This window comes from Papaver somniferum, chromosome 10 (genome assembly GCF_003573695.1).
Source record: "Papaver somniferum cultivar HN1 chromosome 10, ASM357369v1, whole genome shotgun sequence".
NCBI lineage: Eukaryota > Viridiplantae > Streptophyta > Magnoliopsida > Ranunculales > Papaveraceae > Papaver > Papaver somniferum.
Window position 1 is genome coordinate 26,439,981 of NC_039367.1, and position 21,986 is coordinate 26,461,966.

Here is a 21,986-nt window from a genome sequence, read left to right on the forward strand (position 1 = left end):
CTCCTGTTGGGCTATTACTGTTAGGCATTGTTGCTGCACTGAACTGGTGCTGTTTCTCTTGCTTGCAGGTGCTGTTGGAGCTGGTGCTAGGAGAAGCTGCCTGACCCTGGTGCAGTTGCTGTTGCTGCTGAATTGCTCCTGTTGCTGAAGCTGTTGCCCCTGCTGTTGTTGCTGTGACCTTGCTGTGAGGCTGAGAACAAACCTCTGGTGCTGATGTGCTGCTGTGAAGCCCAAATAGAGCTGAGCTGCTTCTCCTGCTGCTGCTCCTGATCCTGCTGCTGCTCCTGGTCCTGCTACTGTGCCTCAGCTGTTGCTGCTGTGCAAAGGCAAGCTGCTGCTACCCCCTGCTGGTCCTGATCCAAAGCCCAACTGGGCTGATTCCAAGCAGCTGAAAAAGAACAAAGCCCAACTGGGCTTTGCAACTGAAATACCCAACTGGGCCACAGAAAAGCCAAAGCTTAGGATGATCCAAAGCCCAACTGGGATTTTGCAACCTAACTGAGCAGCTGGGCTGTGCTTAAGCAAGTAAGCCTAAACCCATTAAGAGAACCCAACCTGTGGGCTTCCATTTTTAATTTGTGGGCTTGTAATAAATTTTGTTTTTCTTTATTTTTTATTTGGGCTTGTAATAATTTTTCTTTTTCTTCTTTTTCTTTCTTTTATGGGTTTGTAATTATTATTGTTGTTTTTATTTTCTTTTATGGGTTGTGCTAATTTATGCTAGGATAAGTTCAAAAAAAAAAAAAAAAAAAAAAATTTACTTGCTCCCAGATTTTAAAACCAAATTTTATTTTGCTCCCACATTAAAACCAAATTTTTTTTTTTTTTTTCCCAAAAACCAAATGTTTCCCATCAAAAACCAAATGTTTTTCATTCCCTTAAAAACCAAATTTTGAGCTTTGTAAACTCTTTACTTAGCCTTTGAGCCCAATCATGTCTAGATCTTTTTCTACAGTTGGGGAATACAACGAATCCCTTAGAGAACTTGCGTGTGGACAAACTTCACGTTATGAACCTCCCATAGACCATGATGTCAATAGTCATAGGAATTATTATGGACATTTTCAAAGTCCCGAGCCTCAATACATGAACCCTAATGACTATTCACACATGCATCATTCGCCACAACGTGAAAATGAACATTTTGCTAATACACAATCATCTCTTGTGGATCAATTAGAAGCTCGAATCGCAGCTTTAGAAATGCAATCACATGAGGAATCTGTCACATCTAATTTTCTTAGGCAACCTGAAATCTATGCATGTCCCGCATGTGGTAGTTTAGACCACCCTGTTGAGAATTGTCATATTTTGCATAATTTTAGGCAATCTAGAGAAAATCCAAGGTATGAAATGCCCATAAATTGTGAGAATGGTAGTCATTGGGACCATAATCAATCCTTTGAGGGTTGCGATCAATCTTTTATAAACCCTAATGACCATGCACACATGTACCAATCACCACAATTTGAACATGAAGAATTTTGTACTCCCATGAATTTAGACTCCACCACAGAAGCTTTCAGACTCAGTGAGCAAAACTTCGATAGATCTACATCACGAATTCAGGCATATTTAGATCAGATTTTGCTTCACCTACAAAAGGAGGAAATTCATGAGGAAATGTATGTTGTCCCTAATGAAGTGTCTAGTCCCATTCATGTAAATGATGTTGAATATGAACCTAATTTAGAGGAACATGAATCGACTAACGACACCACCACTTTTAATGAGGACCAATATGCATGCTACCATGATGATGATTATGATGATGTGTTAGAAGAACATGAAAATATTGTGGAACCTGTTGGTTCAATAACATATGGCTTCTCGCCCTCGACCTTCATGAATGTTGTTTTTTCTAATACTCATTGTAATTCATATGATTTTGATATTGACATGGGATTCGTACAATTATTCTGTGAAGATGAGCATGACATAGGAATAGTTGAATCTTCTGTAGACACTAATGTTATTATGCATGAAAATATAAGTGATGTGTCTGATTCTCTACCTAGGTCACATTGTGATATTTCTCCTGATTTGCCGATGCATGAGAATGAATTGTTGATGATGTTGATGACTCTGATTGTGATCTTGCCAATTTGTTTGATGATTGTAAGCATGATGTGACATGTGTAGATGATTTCGGAGATTGATGTTTGATTAATAATGATGTGCCTATCTCCTACATAAGTCACAATCTGATGGCCTTCCACCCAACCTAGATTTGGTTTGTACCCATATTGTCAAACCGACTTTTCTGAGAATCCCTAATCTAGGTTTGGAACTGTGTGCTTCCCAAGTCCTCTTGGACTATTTTGCTTCTAAGTATAATACATTTGAGGAACCACAGTTGGAATTAGCATGTTTGCCCGTCCCTAGCAAAGTTCATTTCGAGCTAGACCTTTGCATGATGAACCCCCGAAACTGCGCGATTTTGTTTTCAAAATTATATCTTCTGTAAAATCCAGGTTTGGGGGTAGCTCATTTTGTTTCACAGCTTCACTTGCATGCCTACCATATTATTATGTGTGAAGCTGTTGAAACCTTACACTTTGTCTTTTGGGTTGATCCTCAACTCTTTAGATTGTTAGTGTATGGTGAATTTTTTGTATATAATCCAGTAGATACAATTTCTTAAAACCCTTTTTATTCCTTTTGTATATATTTTGCTAATCCAATATGATCTCGGCTGAAATATGTTGGATTTTTTCCTTGAATAACGGAGTTTTAATTCTGCTTTCGCCGAAATCGGGTATTCTCTCTCCTTTTACTCTACTCAGCATGTCCCTTTCCATATGTTGCATTTTAATTCTTTCCATTTTTAAACATTGAGGACAATGTTTAGTTTAGGTTTGGGGGTATAGAGTAGATACCATGATAATATGCCATAATTGAAAACGAACTCCTTCTTCTTTTGAAAAAATCGAAAAATTCAAAAAAATTAAAAAATGAAAAATCATAAAAATGGAGCTCATTTACCTTGAAATGTTGACTCTTGTGCAAATATGTAATTATTAGGAGTCTTAGTCTAGATATTTAGGCACCCTGATTCTAGCACAATTCACATAGTGATAAGAAATTTGCACGCGCACGATCTACCAATACATGTATGGCCTCGATCTTCAAGGTGTTTGATAGGAAGTTACGATTGCCAATCACTTTAGAATACTGAACGAAACTTGACTAGCTTGTTCTTTGGTTGGTTGGGATAGAAGGTGGAGGTTACATTAAGAAAACAACCATCGAATTTAACTGGGTGCATCAAAAAGGGCTACCTCTTGCAAAGTGTCATGTAATTTTGTTTCCTTTTGTATGTATCAAAAGTGTTTCCTTAAAAAAAAAAAAAAAAAAAAAAAAAAATCAAGTATTTATCAATTCCATCTCTCTCTTGTTCCAAAAATAAAAGAGAGTAGTCAATGTAAATAAGAGTCATGTAAAGAGTCATCTTTTGTGTTTTTTTTGTAATAAGCAAGGAGGGTGTATGCCATTGATGTACAACGCGAGTAATTGTGAAATACCTCCAACTCATTCACAATTCTCGTAAAGTCCGGACAGCTAGCTAGATTTCGACCTTGGTTCTTAGCCTGAGAAACTATCTCTTGGTGATTAGTAGTCATAACCGATCTTTCTTTACACATGTGTAGATACACTTTACACTCTTATCACATGTCTTTTTTTGTTATCAGTGCTAGGATTGTGCCTTTGATAGCTAGATTGACATCTCCATTTTGCTGTGAGCTTAAACTGACTTGCACATGTCACATTTGATGGAATCTGAGCTTATATTTTGACCTAGAACTTTGTAGGTACGTTCTAAGCAAACCTTCACGAGACTTAACTCGTCCACTAGGGACACTTAGTGGTTTAAAAGGCTTAGTGCATACGCTAAATGCATTCGAGAGACCAGCGACAGTGGTATAGGTAGGATTTCCTTAGTTTTGTTTTACTTGAGGACAAGTAAAATTCAGGTTTGGGGGTATTTGATGAGTGCTAAAAAGTGCATATTTCTATATATTTTTCTTGGCATTTAACTCATCTTTTGTGCGTTAATTCTACATTTTATCCCATATTCTGTATTTTCATTGTTTTCAAGAATAAATTTTTTCTTAATTAATTTTGCATTTTTAGGTAACAAATAAAGTTAGATGAATTGCGGAGCGGAAAAGAGCAGAAAAGTAGTGAAAAGCCAAGAGGAATCACAAGGAAGCCGCGAAGAATGTTGTGCGCAAGACCAAAAGGCTAGAAATGGGCTTGAAGAGGAAGAATTGTTCTTGAAGAAGATATGGGCTTGGCATACCCAAGGCCCAAAACCCTTACCCAAACCCATTTTCTATATCCATACCCGCCTCCATTCCCGACCGTCAGATTGGATCGCATCTGCATCCTACGGTCGCTTCTTTACTTGCGCATCAAACCTCGATACTTCTGCTTAACACTACAACACCTAACTCCATCTGGTGTCGTTAATTTTGTTGTATTGTATAATCCAACGGTCGCTGCAGGATCCACTTCATCTCACCGTCAGATTGATCTTTCATCTCCATATCCCACGGTCGAGATTCGCCAAACATCGAATTTGATGAGCCTGCTCAACACCCAAACAACCAAATACCTATACCCGCAAAACAAACAACCCCTTCCTCAAACCCCATCGACTCCATCTTCTCCCTCACCCTCTGCAGCACCACCATGCTCTGCCTCTGCCACCACCACCAACTCCGTCTGCACCTTCCATACCGCCACCACTATAAACCATCATTACCAACACGTTCACCATCCTTCTATCAACTTTTTTCATCATTTCCAAACCCTATTTTTCTCTGAAACCCTAGGATTAGGGGATGATGAAATAAGTTAGGTTAGAAAATCAATTGGGAGTAGCAGGAGACGCAGGAGAAGAAATTGAAGAGTGGGTGAAGATAATTGATTGGATTCAGATATTAGGTGAGACCTAATTTCACTTTTCATGAAACCCTAGTTTTCTGATTTTGGGGGAAACTTGCATGTATAAATTGAGACTGTGGGTGTTGTTGTAGAGTGATGCCTGGATTAACCAGAGCATCAGTAGAATAATTTTAGGTTTCCTTTTGTTTTGCAATTATAATTTTCAATCCACTGTTAGTATAAGTTGTTCTTTAATGTTTAGTGTTTCAATTTCAATATCAATGTCTAACATGTTCTAGCTTTACTTGTTAGGGAATGGATGAATCTTTAATCTCTGCTGTGTAGTACATTGTCATATTGCTCTTGAATGTTAAACCAGTTTAGGAATTACTTGAACTTGGTTCGTCATCACCTTACTTTCACATTGCATGCCATGTATGCATTTTAGTTAGATGCATAAGCTGTTGATAAATTGCAACTCATGCTAGATAGATAAGCTTTTGACTAGTTGTGCATTAGAAAGACAACTAGTGCTTTGGAATCATATCATAGTTGAGTTGGGTTTAACTTTCTATAGGAGAATACATTGTAGAAGTTAAGGTGGATTCAAGCCCTTATTCCATCCATAACATCTTCACTCATCCACCTTCACTGTCCACTTTTGTTTTTCTGTTTTCCTTAATTTTTTTTCTCTTGTTCCATTGCTGTCTTTACAGCCCATCAATTGTCCACTGTGGTGTTAATAACACCACACAACCTCATTGTTCACTGCCCCTAAGAACAAGTTAGCAAAAGAAGCAAGAAACTAAAAATAGCAAATATTTGCCCACCTTGTCCCTGTGGACAAACCCTGCTTGCCCTGTTCTATACACTAGACCCTGTGCACTTGCAGGAATCATTTCTGTGACTCTTTTAGAGAGCCACCAATAACTAACTTTAGCAACAGTAAAAGAACTTAAAATAGTTTTGACGTCTCTCATTATTTTTCTATATTCCCATCTCACTGACGAAGAGACATTATTGATAGCATTCACCACTACTTCTGTGTATGCAATAATGTGGATGTTGTCTAGCTCCATAGATTTGGCCCATTTCAATCCTTCAAAAATCGCAAGATATTCACCAGCTTCTGAGTCAATTACTCCAGCTACATAGGTTCCTTTAATTCCTGCAACATTGAATAAAACAGCACCAGTACCACATTCATTAGTGTTAAGATCGAAAGATACATCTGTAAAAATCTTAAATGCATTAATGCAGATTGTGTTACTTTCATGCACATGATCATGAGAGTTATTATCTTGAACATCATGCTGAGATACTACATTACTAGTATTTCCTACGCTATAATGCAAAGAATTATTAAAACTACTGTGTTGAATGGATTGAGAGTTTTTTTCCTGAAAGACACAATCGCATCTCTCCTTCCAAATAATCCAGCAACCAACCATCAATAATTCTCGCGAATTCTGAAGATCATGAGCTCATGTGTTTTGGATGTCTCGAAACCAAGAAATTATCCAATCCTGAACTGAGTTGCAATTTGCTGCGACTTGGTCAATGCTGACATTTAGTAGTCTCCACACTACTTTAGCATGCCTGCAACTTATTAGAAGATGGAATAGAGTTTCCCCATCTTGTTTACATATTTCACAGTGAGTATCAATGGAGTGCATAGGTTGAGTCAGTCTCATCCTTGGAGGAACAATACCTTTCAGACATTTCCATATGAATAGTTTAACTCTATGAGGTAACTTCATCTTTCATACTGACTTCCATACTTATTTTGGGACAACATTTAACATAGCCTGTTGTTGAACTCTAACCTCCATGAGCTTGTTGTAAGCTGATTTAACAGAGAACTTGCCATCTCTAGAAGGAGTCCATTTAATGCTATCTTCTTCAAGTATTGATAATTGCATCTTCTTGATTTTCTCCACAATGTCAGGGGTGAATAACAAGTTAAGAAGATTCCAAGCATTAGTATCTGTGATGATAAGCTCACTGACAAATACATATTGAAAATGTGTGGGATCAAGTGGTTCCACTCTAAAATCAAATCCAATGATCCATTTATCTACCCAAATTCTTGTTCCTTTTCCATTATTAACCTCCATGAAATAATTGTTCTTAAGAATAGACAAACCCAGTTCAATGCCTTTCCAAGTCCAAGAAGAATTTTTCCTTTCTTCAGATAGGTGTAAAAACTCCTCTTTTTGAAGTACTTAGGTTTAAGAATCTTAGTTAACAAATGATCAGATTGCTGACATATTCTCCATGCTAGTTTTGTGAGCAATGCATGATTAAGCATTTTTAAGTCCCTAAATGCTAAACCACCCAAATCCTTGGATATGCACATATTACTCCAAGCAATTAGATTCAAACCTCTATTGGACTTATAACCCCACCAGAATTTTCTTTGCAATGAATCCAATTTTCTAAGAATCTTTTTAGGCATCTTAAATGTACTCATTTGATACATTGGGACAGCATTAAGAATAACTTTCACCATAGTTGTCCTTCCAGCTTGATGAAGATTAATACCTTGCCAATGACCAAGTCTTCTTTCAAAGGCTACCTTAATTTCATCAAAGGATTTAACCTTGGACTTACCCAAAATCATAGGAGGCCCCAAATATTTCTCATTTTCCTTCATAGAGTTAACTCCCAAAATACTATTGAGAATATTACACACGGATGGATCCATATTGTTATTATAATGAACTGAAGATTTTTTAAAGTTTATGACCTGACCAGATTGTGAACTAAAATCTTCTAAAAGTTGAAGTAGATTATTCATGTTAGAGCACTGTTCGGTCGAACTCGCATGCGTTGCTATATCAAGTATGTTTGTCAATGTTAGTGATCAAAACTATAAGTCTTGATTTCTAGTCTATTATAGCTAAGTCTCGAACTAGGATAGTAAGTGTAGTTGATCACAAGGACTTCATGGCGATTCATCATACAAGTGGAAGAACTACTCAAGGAACCGGTGGAACTTCTCGACAAAAAGGTATGTGAAGACTTGAACTTATCTGTCACTCAAAAGTATATCTATTCTATCTCCTACTTCTTGAGACAAAAGTCATATGCTATATATATATAGACTTAGATTATACACATTTGGTATTTCGAGCCGAGTATACCTCGCCTATATATATCTCGAAATATGTGTTTGTAAGTGTTTCTCTTTGACCATGTTTTTCTTTACCTAGTGATGCAAGTCATAATTTGTTTCAGTCATCTTGAAAATTGCTTTGGCGAGAAATAGTGTAACAACTATATAACGTTATCTAAGAATGTTTCAATGATTGGAATGAGAGTTTAGATTACATAACCAATGATGGAAATAAGTATGTTGTGGAAACACATATATGCATAAGTCTTATACTGGAAGAATGGCTAATAGCCAAGTCCACAAACTCAGTCCGCGAACTTCCGAAGTTCACAAACCCGAGAATTTCTGCTGGAGTTAACAAACTACTTGCGTGAGCCAAGTCCGCGAACCCAGTTCGCGAACCAGCAAAGTTCTCAAACCCGAGAATTTCTTATGGAGTTTGTAAACTCTATCCGATACCTTAAGTCCGCGAACCTAGTCTGCGAACTTGAGAAAGGTTATATATCTGAAGATGATTTCTGAACTTAAACTAATAAAGACTAAGGAATGCTTTTGAAAACCATGGCTATAAAGTTCATGAACCGATTCATGTGAATCAAATCATATTTGCTTCAATTGTGTCTTGTGTAGTACATGAGATTTCCTTTCAATTGAACAACTCTCTAACTAGTTCATATAAGTCATTTGAACTAGTTATGGTGAAGAAGAAAATGGTTGGTATGAAATGCTCAAATGGATAACCTTTTGGTTGACTATTGTTGAACCAACAATGCACATGTTTGGGTACGGTTAACAAACCTATAAACGTGCACTTCATTTATGTATAACAAGCTAAGATTTCGATCTAACGGTTGAGATATATTAGCTTGAATCTAAATCAGGATTTCATCTAACGGTGGATAATGTTTGCTTTGTGAGCAAGGCGAAACCCTGATTTGAAAGACTATATAAATGAGACATCTAGCATTTTGCAAAACTAATCCCCACACCTTACGTGTGATACTAGTTTGCGTGCTAGAGTCGGTTCTCCTTTAACCTTTGGTTTTCTTCTTCTAAAACCAGGTTAACGATTTAAAGACTTCATTGAGATTGTGAAGCCATACCGATACTACTTTTATCGTAGTTGTGTGACCTGATCTTGCATCTTTTATCGTACGAGTACAATCAGATTGATTGGCTTGAGATTAACCTCTCAGTTAGGCAATATATAAAAAGTAATCACAAACATCTTCGTCTCATCATTTGTGATTCCACAACATCTTTTTTCGCTACCATACAATTAAGATTGTTGTGAGGTGATTTATTAATCTAGGATGTTCTTCGGGAATATAAGACCGGATTATCAATTGGTTTCTGTTCACCTTGATTTTATATCAAAAGAAGAAACAAAAACTTTAAGGTTTTTCTGTGGGAGACAGATTGATCCTTTGATAAACTTGTCTGTGTGAGACAGATTTGTTTATTGTTAAAGCCTGCGATTTTTGGTCATAGCAACTCTTAGTTGTGGGTGAGATCAGCTAAGGGAATCAAGTGCGTAGTATCCTGCTGGGATCAGAGACGTAGGGGTGCAACTGTACCTTGGATCAGTGGGAGACTGATTGGGGTTCAACTACAGTCCATTTCGAAGTTATCCTGGAGTAGGCTAGTGTCTGTAGCGTCTTAATACAGTGACAATCTGGACTAGGTCCCGGGGTTTTTCTGCATTTGCGGTTTTCTCGTTAACAAAACTTCTGGTGTATGTGTTATTTCTTTTCTGCATTATATTTGTTATATAATTGAAATAATACAGGTTGTGCGTTTAGATCAATCAATTGGAGAGTCCAACCTAACGGTTGTTGATTGATATTGATTGATCCTTGGATATTGGTCTTTGGTACTGTCCAAGTTTATCTCTCTTTAATCGAGACTCGCAGTTTGCTTGAGTAAGATTAAATCGAGAGATTGAGATACAAACTCTTTGATATATCTTTTTATTTATTGAGTCTAAATGTCTAGTTGATTCTCATAAAAAGTATATTGGAGTTTGTCCATACAGATTGCTAATCGAAATATTGGGTGGTGTTGTTAGACCCCCGCTTTTTCAATTCACACTGGTTGGATTGGCTTGAGTGAAAATGAGACAATCATCTGCAAACAACAGATGATTTATAGGAGGAGCACCTCTTGCAACAGTAATGCCTTTGATGGATTTAGAATCATGTGCTTCAAGTAGTTTTCTAGAGAACCATTCCATGGCAAGAATGAATAAGAAATTAGACAAGGGATCTCCTTCTCTGATGCCTCTTGTGGGATATAATTCATTACATGGAGATACATTTAGAAGTACTGACAGGTAAGTAGTACTAATACATTAGTGTATTATTTGGCACCAATCATCACTGAAACCAAAACTTTGCAGAATTTTGATAAGGAAAGACCAGTCAAGTCTGTCAAAAGCTTTTGACATATCAAGCTTGAGTGCTAACCAACCTCCCTCTCCTTGTTTTCTCTTCATATAATGTATCAGTTCATGAGCAATGATAGTGTTGTCATTAATCATTCTGCCTGAAACATATGCTGCTTGATAGAGATATAATTTTATTCATGAGTGGTTTCATTCTAGAAACTATGATTTTGGAGATGATTTTATAGGAGGCGTTACATAGCCCTATAGGTCTAAAATCTGCAGGTGTTGATGGTTTATTCTTTTTAGGGATTAAAGAGATATAGGTTATGTTAATTTCTTTTGGAAGAAACTTGGTAGAAAAGAAATTACTTACCATATTACACACATCATTGCCCATAATACTCCACTGAGATTTATAAAAACCAGCTTGGAAACCCTCATGACCTGGAGCTGACCAACTCTCCATACTCTTAAGAATCTTGAAAAAAAATTCATTAGAAGAAGGTGCAAGAAGTAAGTTGTTTTCTTCCTCAGTGATGATACTTGGAATACCTGAATAAAAGTGTTCCTCAAGTATTGGAGACCCTGAAGTGCTTATAGTATTGAAATTATTTGTAAGAAGTGAAGAAATATCTTCTCTAGAATGAAACCAAATCCCAAAAGAATCCTTTAAAGAGTCAATATTATTCCTTGCTCTTTTCCTCTTAGTTAAAGTATGGAAGTACTTGGAATTATAATCCATGTCCTTAACAAAATGATCTCTTGATTTTTGTTTGTTAAACTCATTCTGGATGGAGTGCCATTTATCCAGTTCTTTACTTATCTCAATAGCTTTAGAAGTAATTTCTTGAGAATATGGAAGAGCTTGAACTGAATTTAGTTGCTGCTGCAAAGTGTCCACCTTTACATTAATATATCCAAAATGATGTTTGTTCCATAAAGAAAGAGCTCTTATTGTGAATTGCAATTTTTTAACTAGTTTGAAACCAGGGGAACCTTGTACTAAACTCTCCCATGCTTTAGCTATCTCCATTGCACATGTTTTATCCTGTAACTAAGAGAGAAATAATTTGAAAGGCTTCCACAGCTTAGGTTGGGAATAATCAGTGACTAGCATGATTGGACAATGATCACTGCCAAGTTGACTAAGATGTAATAACTTGGAATCATTAAAAACTGAATTCCATTCAACATTGACTAAAGACATATCTATTCTGGATCTTTTTTCCCCTGTACCAGTATTGTTGCTAGACCAAGTATGCCCCTTTCCAAGAAAACCCAAGTCTTCTAATCCAATCTCTTGAAGAATAGAATGAACCATACTATCACTTGAAGAAGAAACAGAAGAAGTATTATCAAGTAGATGAATATTAAGATCTCCCATAAAAACCCATGGTTGAGAAATATTAAGACCAATGTCTTTGATGAAATCCCACTGTGCTTTCTTCTTTGCATAGTTACAGTACCCATACATACAAGATAACAACCATTCTGGTAGGCTAGGATCACTTTGGACAGCTGCATGTATCATGTTATTATCACAACTCACAATATCACAGAAAAACCATCTTTCCACATTAAAACTAAGACACCAGACAATCCTACAGGGTGAATGAATCTAAAGTTTGGATATCCGAAGGGAGCTAGTAATATCTGCGTTTTATTTTCTTGGAGTTTAGTTTCACAAAGGAAAATGATATCAGGGTCTTGAGTTCTAATAATGTCTCTAAGATTATCCCTAGTTGAAGGGGTGTTAAACCCTTGAACGTTCCAAGCCATAACTTTCATGGTATTGATGGTTATAAGAGATAGGAAAATAATGCTTATTCTAGAAATTTTAAGGAACTGGGAATGTTTAGCTTTGCAAGGGAAACTAGTATGGAGTAATAACAAAAGGTGACATACTATCTTAATAAAATCTAAAAGACTTGGGTAAAATTTTTTAAACTTGACGTGCGTACTACACTTAATATAGCATGTAAAGTTAATGCAAAACTTGACTAAATCAAAAAATCTTGTATGGACGTTAAATAAAATTCTACACAATGCAGAAGTCAAAAAGTATTTAAACCAAATGATTAGCCAGCAACAAATTAATGTAGAAACCCAATTTCGATACTGAAAAATATTATAGTAGAGAATTAGTACCTGATTCCCCTTGTTAGCTTGTGCATGTTGATTATCTCTAGCTGCAATCATAAGAATATTATCTGAGTATGAGATTGGATTCTCCATGGTGCTATGTGAAGAAGTCTCAGAAACTGGTGGAATAGTGGTGGAGACTCTATCAGTTCTATGACGCTTGCCTAGCCTACCTTCTTCATCATCCAGAATACCTTCATCCTTAAGGAGAGAATCCAAATTGATAACTTCACCATATTTGGGAGGAATAAAAGCAGCCTTCTTGCCAGATTTCTTCTGAGTTTTCCTAACAGCAGGAGCAGCTCTAGAGGAGGTGACAGAGATACTTTTATTTATATTATCAAGTTTACCCACAAAGTAAGGTTTCTCATGAGCCTTACTGAGAAAAATCGCGGCATCTTTACACGCACCCTTCGAGTGATTAATGATATAGCATTCAGTGCAAATGCCTCTTGGTTGTATCTCAAAAAAGAATGTTGCCACTTGGTTACTCCACCATTGGTGATGCATTTAGCACCTATTCTTAGAGGCATTGAAAGATCAACATTAACACAGACTTTAACAGGTTCATTTCCAATTGGAATTGCATCCTTTGGTTCAATCACAGTAACTTCTCCCATAACTTGACCAATTTTCGTAACCGAAGTGACATTCATATGCTCAGGAAGTAGATATTTGAGTTGAATCCAAAATTGTTGAAAACCCCAGTGCTTATCAGTGTACACCATACTTGGAATATAATCATGAACCACAAGAAGATTCCTATTTATACTCCATGGTCTTTCGTCTATCACTTTGTTGAGAAGATCCCAATGGTAAAACTTGAAAATCATTATATTAGGTTCGATTTTTATGATTCTCAAGTTCTCCATGGTTAAGAAAGGCCAAGTGAAGAGGATATTCTTTTCCACGGTATCATAATTCATTATGCCTTCAATGATAATCTTATCGATGGCGCTAGCTTCCCATTTTGATTCTTCATCCTTTTCAGGATTATTACTTTTGATCATTAACACTTCGCTGGTGTCCCCCAAATCTAAAGTGGCCTGCTTGAACTTATTAACTAATTCACCCACAGAGCTTGAAGAACCTTCCTCCATACTGAACAGATTGACCTTTGCTGAGCTGAAACTGGGAGAAGGATGTATAGATTTGGGTTTATGATATATGAGGTTTTCTTAGTTGACTGTATCAAGAATATTTATGACTTTGATTTTTAGGTTTTTGGTTGAAGTTTTAGCGAGAAGATAGCTAAGAGATAAATGCAAATTATTTTTTTGCCTAATATTAGGGGAGCAAATTATGCTTGGGGAGACTGTATTTTGGGTAACATTGAAGTTGTCATCTAACAGATACAGAAAAGAAAGGAAACAAAATAACTGCATCCAGTTATCTTTGTGAATTTTGATTCTTTTTGAATAGTACCTAAGGCGGGATGATTGACCATCGAGTTTGAGCAAGTCAGAACTGTTTTGAGACTTCTTCAGTTCAGCACCATTTGTAAAAGCTTTGAATACAATTGATTTTAATCCTTTAAGCAAAAGCTTGTAGATAAATTCAGCAAAAGCTATGATTACAACAACAAAAGTGGCAAAAGCCATTAGAGAAAAATCAGATAGCAAAAGCATTAATGGGAAAAAAAAAAGAAAATTAGTAATCCATAAAAGATGAAAACTCAATGAATAAGATTAAAACATGAAGAATCAACTGAAAACAGTAAGATTGAAGAGGAAAGTAAGCACTGAATCTTTTAACAAAACATACAAACCAAGGACAGATTCAAAATTCCAAAATAAACTTTGAAATCAAATGAGAAAATCTTTGAAAAAGTAACTAATTTGGGACGCATACTAGATTAGTCTATTGATTGTTCTATTGCTAGTAGAAGTTATGGGATAAGTAAACGTCGATTAACTCTCTACACAAGTAGAAATCGCGAGACCTTACATAGGGATTTGTGGAGCAATCGTGTGTGAAAACACCAGCAAGTAAACCTTGATCTAAGAGTTTAACTACTGGGATTAACCAATTCACAAAGCTTAAAACGTTCGACTGGATTACACCTTGAATGATCTTATAGTTGGTGGTTCGTTGGATAGAATCTGGTAGTCGAGAACTTCTGTATCTAGTGATAGAAGGAGTTTTTGGGATAACACTGATCTAGCTGTTATTCTACGGTTGGTGATGAATGGTTCTTATGAACGATACATATGTATATTAATCCAGCTATCGCTTGGTGGCGAAGGATTCCTTAATCATCTCTTTTCTTTATTGTCTTTCTATTTAACTTACAATCAAACCCCCTTGTTATTTACTTTGTCTTGTTGATCAAATAACATATCAATTACACATCTCTTTATGGGAACGATCTCTTACTACCGCTATATTACTAGTTAATTGGTGGGAAATATCTTTATTAATTTTTTGTGCCTACGACAGCCCATCATTTGTGTATTAAACTGGTAGATGAAGTTGTTAGTAGACTTAAATTGAAATATGTTGATACGTTTGATGACTGGTTACTGGTGGGAATGGTGAAGATAAGGTGTTTTAAGCTAAACTGAAGTATTTCGTTGTTGTTGTTCTGTGTTAGTAGATCCAATGGTTTGGACAAATAGAGCTAGAATTGTTTTATATTTGATGATTGTTCATTTGTAAAGCTATTTTTCTGATCTTTGATTTCTTATTGATGGCTCTCAGGCTCATGTGCGATTGTGTATCATGGTCTTCGGTGCATATTGATATGTTCACTTTTCATGTTAGCATTTTGCATCTCTTGTCTGCATAGACCCGGCACCGGCGAAAGTTTGTTTTTGTTGCTTCAATTAGAATGGAAACGACGTGTTCTCATGGCTTTGCGATTGTTACTAATATTCTTTGGAGTTGTATTGATTTAGCTCTGACTCACGACTTAGCTCGGTAATGACTCGATAGTGATACGATTCGAGGGAGTAGATGTTTTTTACTAAGTAGGATAACTGTTACCTATGCACTAACTGATATTGACAGTTTTTTAAAGAGAAAAACGGGAAGAAAAAGATCAAATGTGTGGTATTAAATAAATTCTGGAAAAATGACGGTGCCACTTTCTTAAATATGAAATTGAAAGTGTTGCACTTTCTTCTGGGGATAACTCTCTTTGTACATTGTCTATTTATTACCGGAGTGTATACCGGGAAATCAAGTCTAATAAAGTGGTTTAAGTTGTCTACGGTGTCAATTTGAGTCTGAAATTCTTCATATTCTAACTTTTGTTTTGATATCAAATAAGAAAATAAGTATCATGGGATAGATCAGTTTGTACGTTGTTTATTTATCATCGCAACGTGTACATCGGGAATGCAATTCTAGTATAATGGTGTGGTAACTTTAAAGGTGTCTAAGATGTTAATTTGAGTTCGAAATTCGTCATATTCTAATTTTTATTTTTCATATCAAATAAGAAAAAAATAATAATGAGAATCTGCGGAAATAATACACCTACGTTGACCGGCTCAGGTTGATTCTCAAAAAATCCAATTCAATAAGTTACCTAGATCATAAATATTTTTTTAAAAAATGAGGTGTTTTCACCATTACGCTGATACTTGGCATAAATCACAGGCAGGGTGATTGATTAATTCACTGGCTTGCATCATCAACACATTGATGCCACTGGCTTTCACCGCTTACAAGATAATGCCACGAGCTTGGATCATGAACTCATATCTCTGGTATACTTTGAGTTTACATTGTCTTCATAATGATGTCACCATCTTGCATCAACATCATATAGACGACACCATCTCAGGATGATGTATGAGGCTTGCATCTTGATGCCATCACTCACATATTGATGCTCTGAGCATACCTCAACTCCTAGAGTAATGCCACGAGCGCGCATCACCAATGCTCCGTGAGCTTGTATCATCTACTGAGTGACACCACTAACTCACGTATAATCAATGAATTGGCATCATTAACTTGCATCATTTATGAAGTGATGCATAGTCACTAGATGGATGATAACATTTGACATGATCTCATAAATGATTGTTTTCATTAAGAATAGCATGGCAACGTCCGGTCGTTACTAATAACATTCATAGCTTAGTCTCATGCACCAATATCGAGTTATTACTGGGGGCAATACTACTTTATTCGAATAAGATATGACTTTCCAACAAGCCTAAAAACCCGATTTCCAAAAAGGCTTCTCAGTCTCATACAAATAGTCCTTCACTTATAGTATACTACAACAAAACACGACTTAAGCGACCAAAATCTTAGCAAGCGCCTGAAATTTTGGTCGCTTTAATGGTCAAGCAACCAAATTTGCAATTATTAGATAGTTTGCTCGCTATAAATTTATTACTACTATTTCGTTGCGACCAATAATAGTGTCCGGTTGGTACATCACTTTTTCAAGTTATGCACACCAACTATAAAAATGCTTAAGTCGCTACTTGCTTTCAGGCACAGTAGGGCAGCAATTCAAAAAATATTTGGTTGGTGGTATAATCCTATCTCAACAACCAAGTCCTAGCCACCACCGATTCAAAGACAATCACATTTTAAAATTTGTGAAATGGTTACCAAGTTTTTTCTTTTTGCCATTCTAAATGTGTCATAAAAGAATTAAATTATTGGTGAGTAAAATTTATTTTAAAGATATGTACACCAAAATAAAAAATAATTTATACCGCCCTTGTTGATGGTTCATAAAATGAATGGTAATTCTTCTAAAATACGAAAAGATACCACGATTATCATCCGATTGGAACATTGTTAGTTGTTACTTTGTACCGTTTGGCACCAATTCAGTGAACAATCTTTTCAAGCATACACGTGAAGGACAAGCAGTCAACCAGACAACTACTAAATCTTTCATTGGACCGAAAAAAGATAAGCAAACACGTGAAGGATAAGGAAACACGTGACTGTTAGTTTAGCTTCTTCACATGCAACAGTGGACCCTTTGCCGCGAAAAAAGGCACTTTAATTCAAAACAAGTGAATTTTTCCGCCTAAACAGTTCCTCTTTTCAAAACCAATTTGTGGTGGTTAGATAAAGTGGCAATCCGTATGAGCTTTCCTTATGAGTTAATGTCCGTGGATTATATCTTTTAATTTCCTGTTGGTTAAATTAGTATCATACGGATTGCTTTCCTTTTGAGTTAGAGCAACGGCAGTGGTGCGAGTATAACCAAAGATTAAAGACCAAAAAAAACGACCAAATTTGAGTTTAGTCTGGTGTGTGACGCTACGGGTATAAGACTAAATTTGGTGGAGCGTGCACTATATGTTCGCCTGGTGTGGGGCGTAAACTATACGTACGCCCGATGAGATTCCGAAAAAAAAAAAAAATTGGGTGCATAGCCTCATGCATCACTTTTCAACTAAAATCCGTACGCTATGGACCTCATGCATCACTTTTCAATGGATGCATTGTCACATGCATCACTTTTCGATGGATGCATAGCCTCATGCATCACTTTTCGACGGATGCATGGATATCGATTAAAATCCGGATTTTCGATGGATGTGACAATGCATCCATTAAAATCCGGATCCGGATTTTAATGGATCCGGATTTTTTGATTTTAGTGGATGCATTGTCACATCGGTTTCTCCTGTTATCGATTAAAATCCGGACCTCACTAAAAACGATGGATACATAGCCTCATTTGCATTGTCACATGCATCACTTTTCGATGGATGCATAACCTCATGCATCACTTTTCGACGGATGCATGGACCTCATGCATCACTTTTCAATGGATGCATTGTCACATGCATCACTTTTTGACGGATGCATGGACCTCATGCATCACTTTTCGACGGATGCATGGACCATAAACAAATCATTTTCTGGCAACTTCGAGAAAGAAAGTGGCTCTGAGTTCCGGGAGGGTTCTGACATCAAACTTAGCATGATACATCACGGAATCGATAAATATGAAGCTCAATGTAGATTCGAACTTCAGATGTGGTATAACGACATACAAACTATGAACCAAAAAGCTCCGGGAGGGTTCTGACTTCAAATTTAGCAGGATACATAATCAAAATCTTAAACACATACAAATTCGTCAACTTATAGAGCTTCGTGGTTCATAGTTTGTATGCCGTTATACCACATTTGAAGTTCGAATCGACATTGAGCTTCATATTTATCGATTTCGATGATGTATCCTGCTAAGTTTGAAGTCAGAATCCTGCCGGAGCTTCTTGGTTCATAGTTTTTATGCTTCTTGAGTCTAACAGTGTGAACTAAAGCTACTTCATGACCTGTTTGACTAGTCAAAATTACTTCATGACCTATGTGACTAATCGAAATTCAAACCGGAAGCACAAAGAGAAAGCACAAAGAAAACACACAAGCTTATTTTTTCTGTTTCATTCCCATATATGTTTGGAATTTTTTTTATAATTGAAGGTCGATAATAATATCTTAAATTTATTGATATATTTTTTGGATTTTTTTCATATGGAAAGTTGATAATAAAATCGAATACACGAGTTTGAACTAGCAGAAAGAGAAACACACAAGCTTCTCAATCTGTATGAGCGTCCTAAAACGAATTTACACCGTCGCTTAATTTATGCAATCCGTATCTGTCTGTATTCTCACCAATTCAATACTCTACGTTTAAGAAGATGAAGGAGCTATGCAAAGAAGAACGAGCGTTGGCTAATGACTGAGTACTCATTCTTATAGAGTTTACCAGTGTGAACTAAAGCTACTTCATGACCTATATGACTTGTCAAAATTACTTCATGACCAATGCGAATAGTCGAAATTCAAACCGTAAGCACAAAGAGAAAGCACAAAAACACAAAGAAACATACCAATTATCGAATTCATTTTTCATTTTCCCAATTCATTCTTATACATTTTTTGGATTTTTTTATATCAGAATGTCGATAACAATGTGCTAAATTTATTAATATTTTTCCTGGATTTTTTTTATGTCGAAGGTTGATAATTAAACCGAAAACATGAGTTCGTATTAACACAAAGAGAAAGCACAAAGAAAACACACTTGCCTTGATCCGTATGACACTCTTTACTTAAATCTATACCGTCCAAATATTTTCACAATCCGTATGACCCCATCCTACCACATCTTATCCGTTCAAATTCTTTTAGATAAAACGATTTTTTTTTCTCTCACTTATCTTCATTCACTTCTCTCGTCTCTCATCTTCCCCTCCCTCAGAAAAAAAAACCTTAACCCAAGTTTCGTTAGCTTCAATTGCTTCGAATCTTCATCACAGAACTCGATTCTTCCATCTTTATATTTCAGTAAAAAATCATCTCTAATATTCCCCGAAGACTCTCAATTTCATCTTCTACATATTCCTTTGAACAATTCCACGAAACCTTAATTCACTGATTTCCCAAATCCCTGATTCTCTTTTCGATTTCATACTGAATCCTCACAAACCCTAGATTTAGTTCAAGTGGAAACCCTTAATTTCATCACTGATTTCTCTATTTTACTTCATCTTGAATTCATCCCCAAAACCCTAATTTATATCATCGGATTTACATGTTCTTCTGGTTCTGAATCAAATCACGTACTCGTATTAACACCACCTCTAATAGACACACCTAGATCATTCCCTACCTCTCTTAATCTAAAAAGATATCTATTTCATATTCTGACAATGTTTATGCTGCTACTGATCGAGAAAAGAGGGAAGAAATGATCTCGTTGATGTTGTAGAAGATGAATCTGTAATGGAATTAGGGAATTGATGTCTGTAAGATTTCAAGAAACAAGGGTTTGAGGTGAACTTGAGATGAAGAGAAGATTTAAGGGTTTGATGTCTGTTTTGTTGATGTAGATTACGTTGAGGGGTGCAACAAAATCAAAAGATTAAGGGTTTGATGCCTGTTTTGTTGATGTAGATTACGTTGAGATGAAGTGAAGGTTTAAGTGAAATTGATGTCTGTTTTTTTGATGTAGATTATGTTGAGGGGTGCAAAGTGGAAAACTCTTACATTGACAGCTCTGACGAGGTTCTCTCCTTTTGATTTGGTTGATTTTGATTATAGAAATTTAATTTTTGATTTCTAATTTTTGTACTGATTCTGTAATTGTTGGTGTAAACAGGGTAACCAAGTGGAGGAGGATATAAAGAAGGGGATTGAGAAGAAGAAGGTGGAAAAGAGGGCAGAAGAAAATGGAAGATGAATTACAGAGGAGGAGAAGAACAAGTAGAAGTTGGTTCGTTTTCTAATAATTGTTTCTTAATCGAATTAGAGTTGAATAACATGCTCCCAAAGGATTTGCTAAGTATCTTGTCTTTTGATTTTGTTTAATTTTGGGCTTAATTTTACTGTACTCAATTGATTTTCCTTTTTAGGTCTGTTTAGGTTATGTATTTTAAGAGACTCTGGGTATGGAATTTTTGTACTGAAGTAATAATTTCTGTTGGATGAAGATGCATCGATCACTCATATCTCTTTGTAAGATGCAGTTAATTGAAGGCGAAATGAACCAAGAAATAATTTCTTATGATGAAGGATGCTTCCCCAATGATGAAATGATGTTAATCCCAGTAATTTGGATTCTTTGCACTTGGTAGGCCATGTAAGCTCTTTACCAAATTAGTAAATTTTTGTGCTATAATCTCGTTAAACGAACCTAAAGCATTAACATTGTGTTTAATTTCTTTCAGGAGAATGAGCAGAGTGCCCTCTTTGCTACGATGGTTTTGCAGTTCTGCTACAAAGAGAATTATTACTGCAAAAGACCATTCTTCAGTTCAGCTTAACATTGGTCATATTGATGACAGTGGTATCTATACTAGACATTTATCCACTTTTTCCCTTAGTGGTTTCGTTTGTTGCCCAGGTAATTGTTGTCATTGTGCTGTTAATTCTAATTGAGTTAATCTTTATTAGGATTTGAGCTAGCTAGTTATGGAGAACTTTTGAAGGTGCATTGTGAGGTTTGATGGCTTTGTAGATGAGAATCCATTATCTCCTGATTATAATTATGTGAATCACTTCCTTCATGCTACAGCCTAATCCCTCACGGTGCTTTTGATTCCTTCCATGATGTTATTAGAGTATGAGTACTCCATCAAGATCCCAATGGTGAATGATCAGAGAGGAACTTAAACACAAGAATGATGGAAGTATGAATCTCTTATCATGAGCTTGGTGCTACAAAGTCGAAGGAGTGTTCATCTTTTATTTAAAAATTAAGGAAATTGTAATCATCATTTTGTAAAGAAATGATTGGTTAGTATTTTTGATCTTTTTGTTCGTGTAAAGATTGTCTTTTTTTTAAGAAATGATGTAAATTGATCTATGTGATATAATAAAACTTGATTCAGTTTTTAATTTGGTTCATAATTTGTTAAAGTATCAATTTTAATTGTAAGTTTCATTTTAATTTCAATTTGGGATTTATCTAAATCGAAATCGGCTAGATACTTCCGGGCAAAAAGTTTG

General features: G+C 36.0%; 1 protein-coding gene and 1 long non-coding RNA gene across 3 annotated transcripts; one reads left to right on the forward strand and one right to left on the reverse strand.

Moving 5' to 3' along the window:
* Positions 1-11,448: 11,448 nt before the first annotated feature.
* On the reverse strand, positions 11,449-11,925 carry LOC113315429. Its single transcript, XM_026563704.1, has one exon. It carries the CDS (start codon positions 11,923-11,925, stop codon positions 11,449-11,451), a length of 477 nt encoding a protein of 158 aa, XP_026419489.1.
* A 9,088-nt stretch (positions 11,926-21,013) lies between these two features.
* On the forward strand, positions 21,014-21,732 carry LOC113316923. Of its 2 annotated transcripts, none has more exons than XR_003343094.1 (3): positions 21,014-21,117; positions 21,206-21,324; positions 21,432-21,732. It is a non-coding gene; the product is annotated as an uncharacterized LOC113316923 (long non-coding RNA). The 2 variants fall into 2 exon arrangements; XR_003343095.1 differs by having other exon boundaries at positions 21,014-21,108.
* The last annotated feature ends 254 nt before the right edge of the window (positions 21,733-21,986 follow it).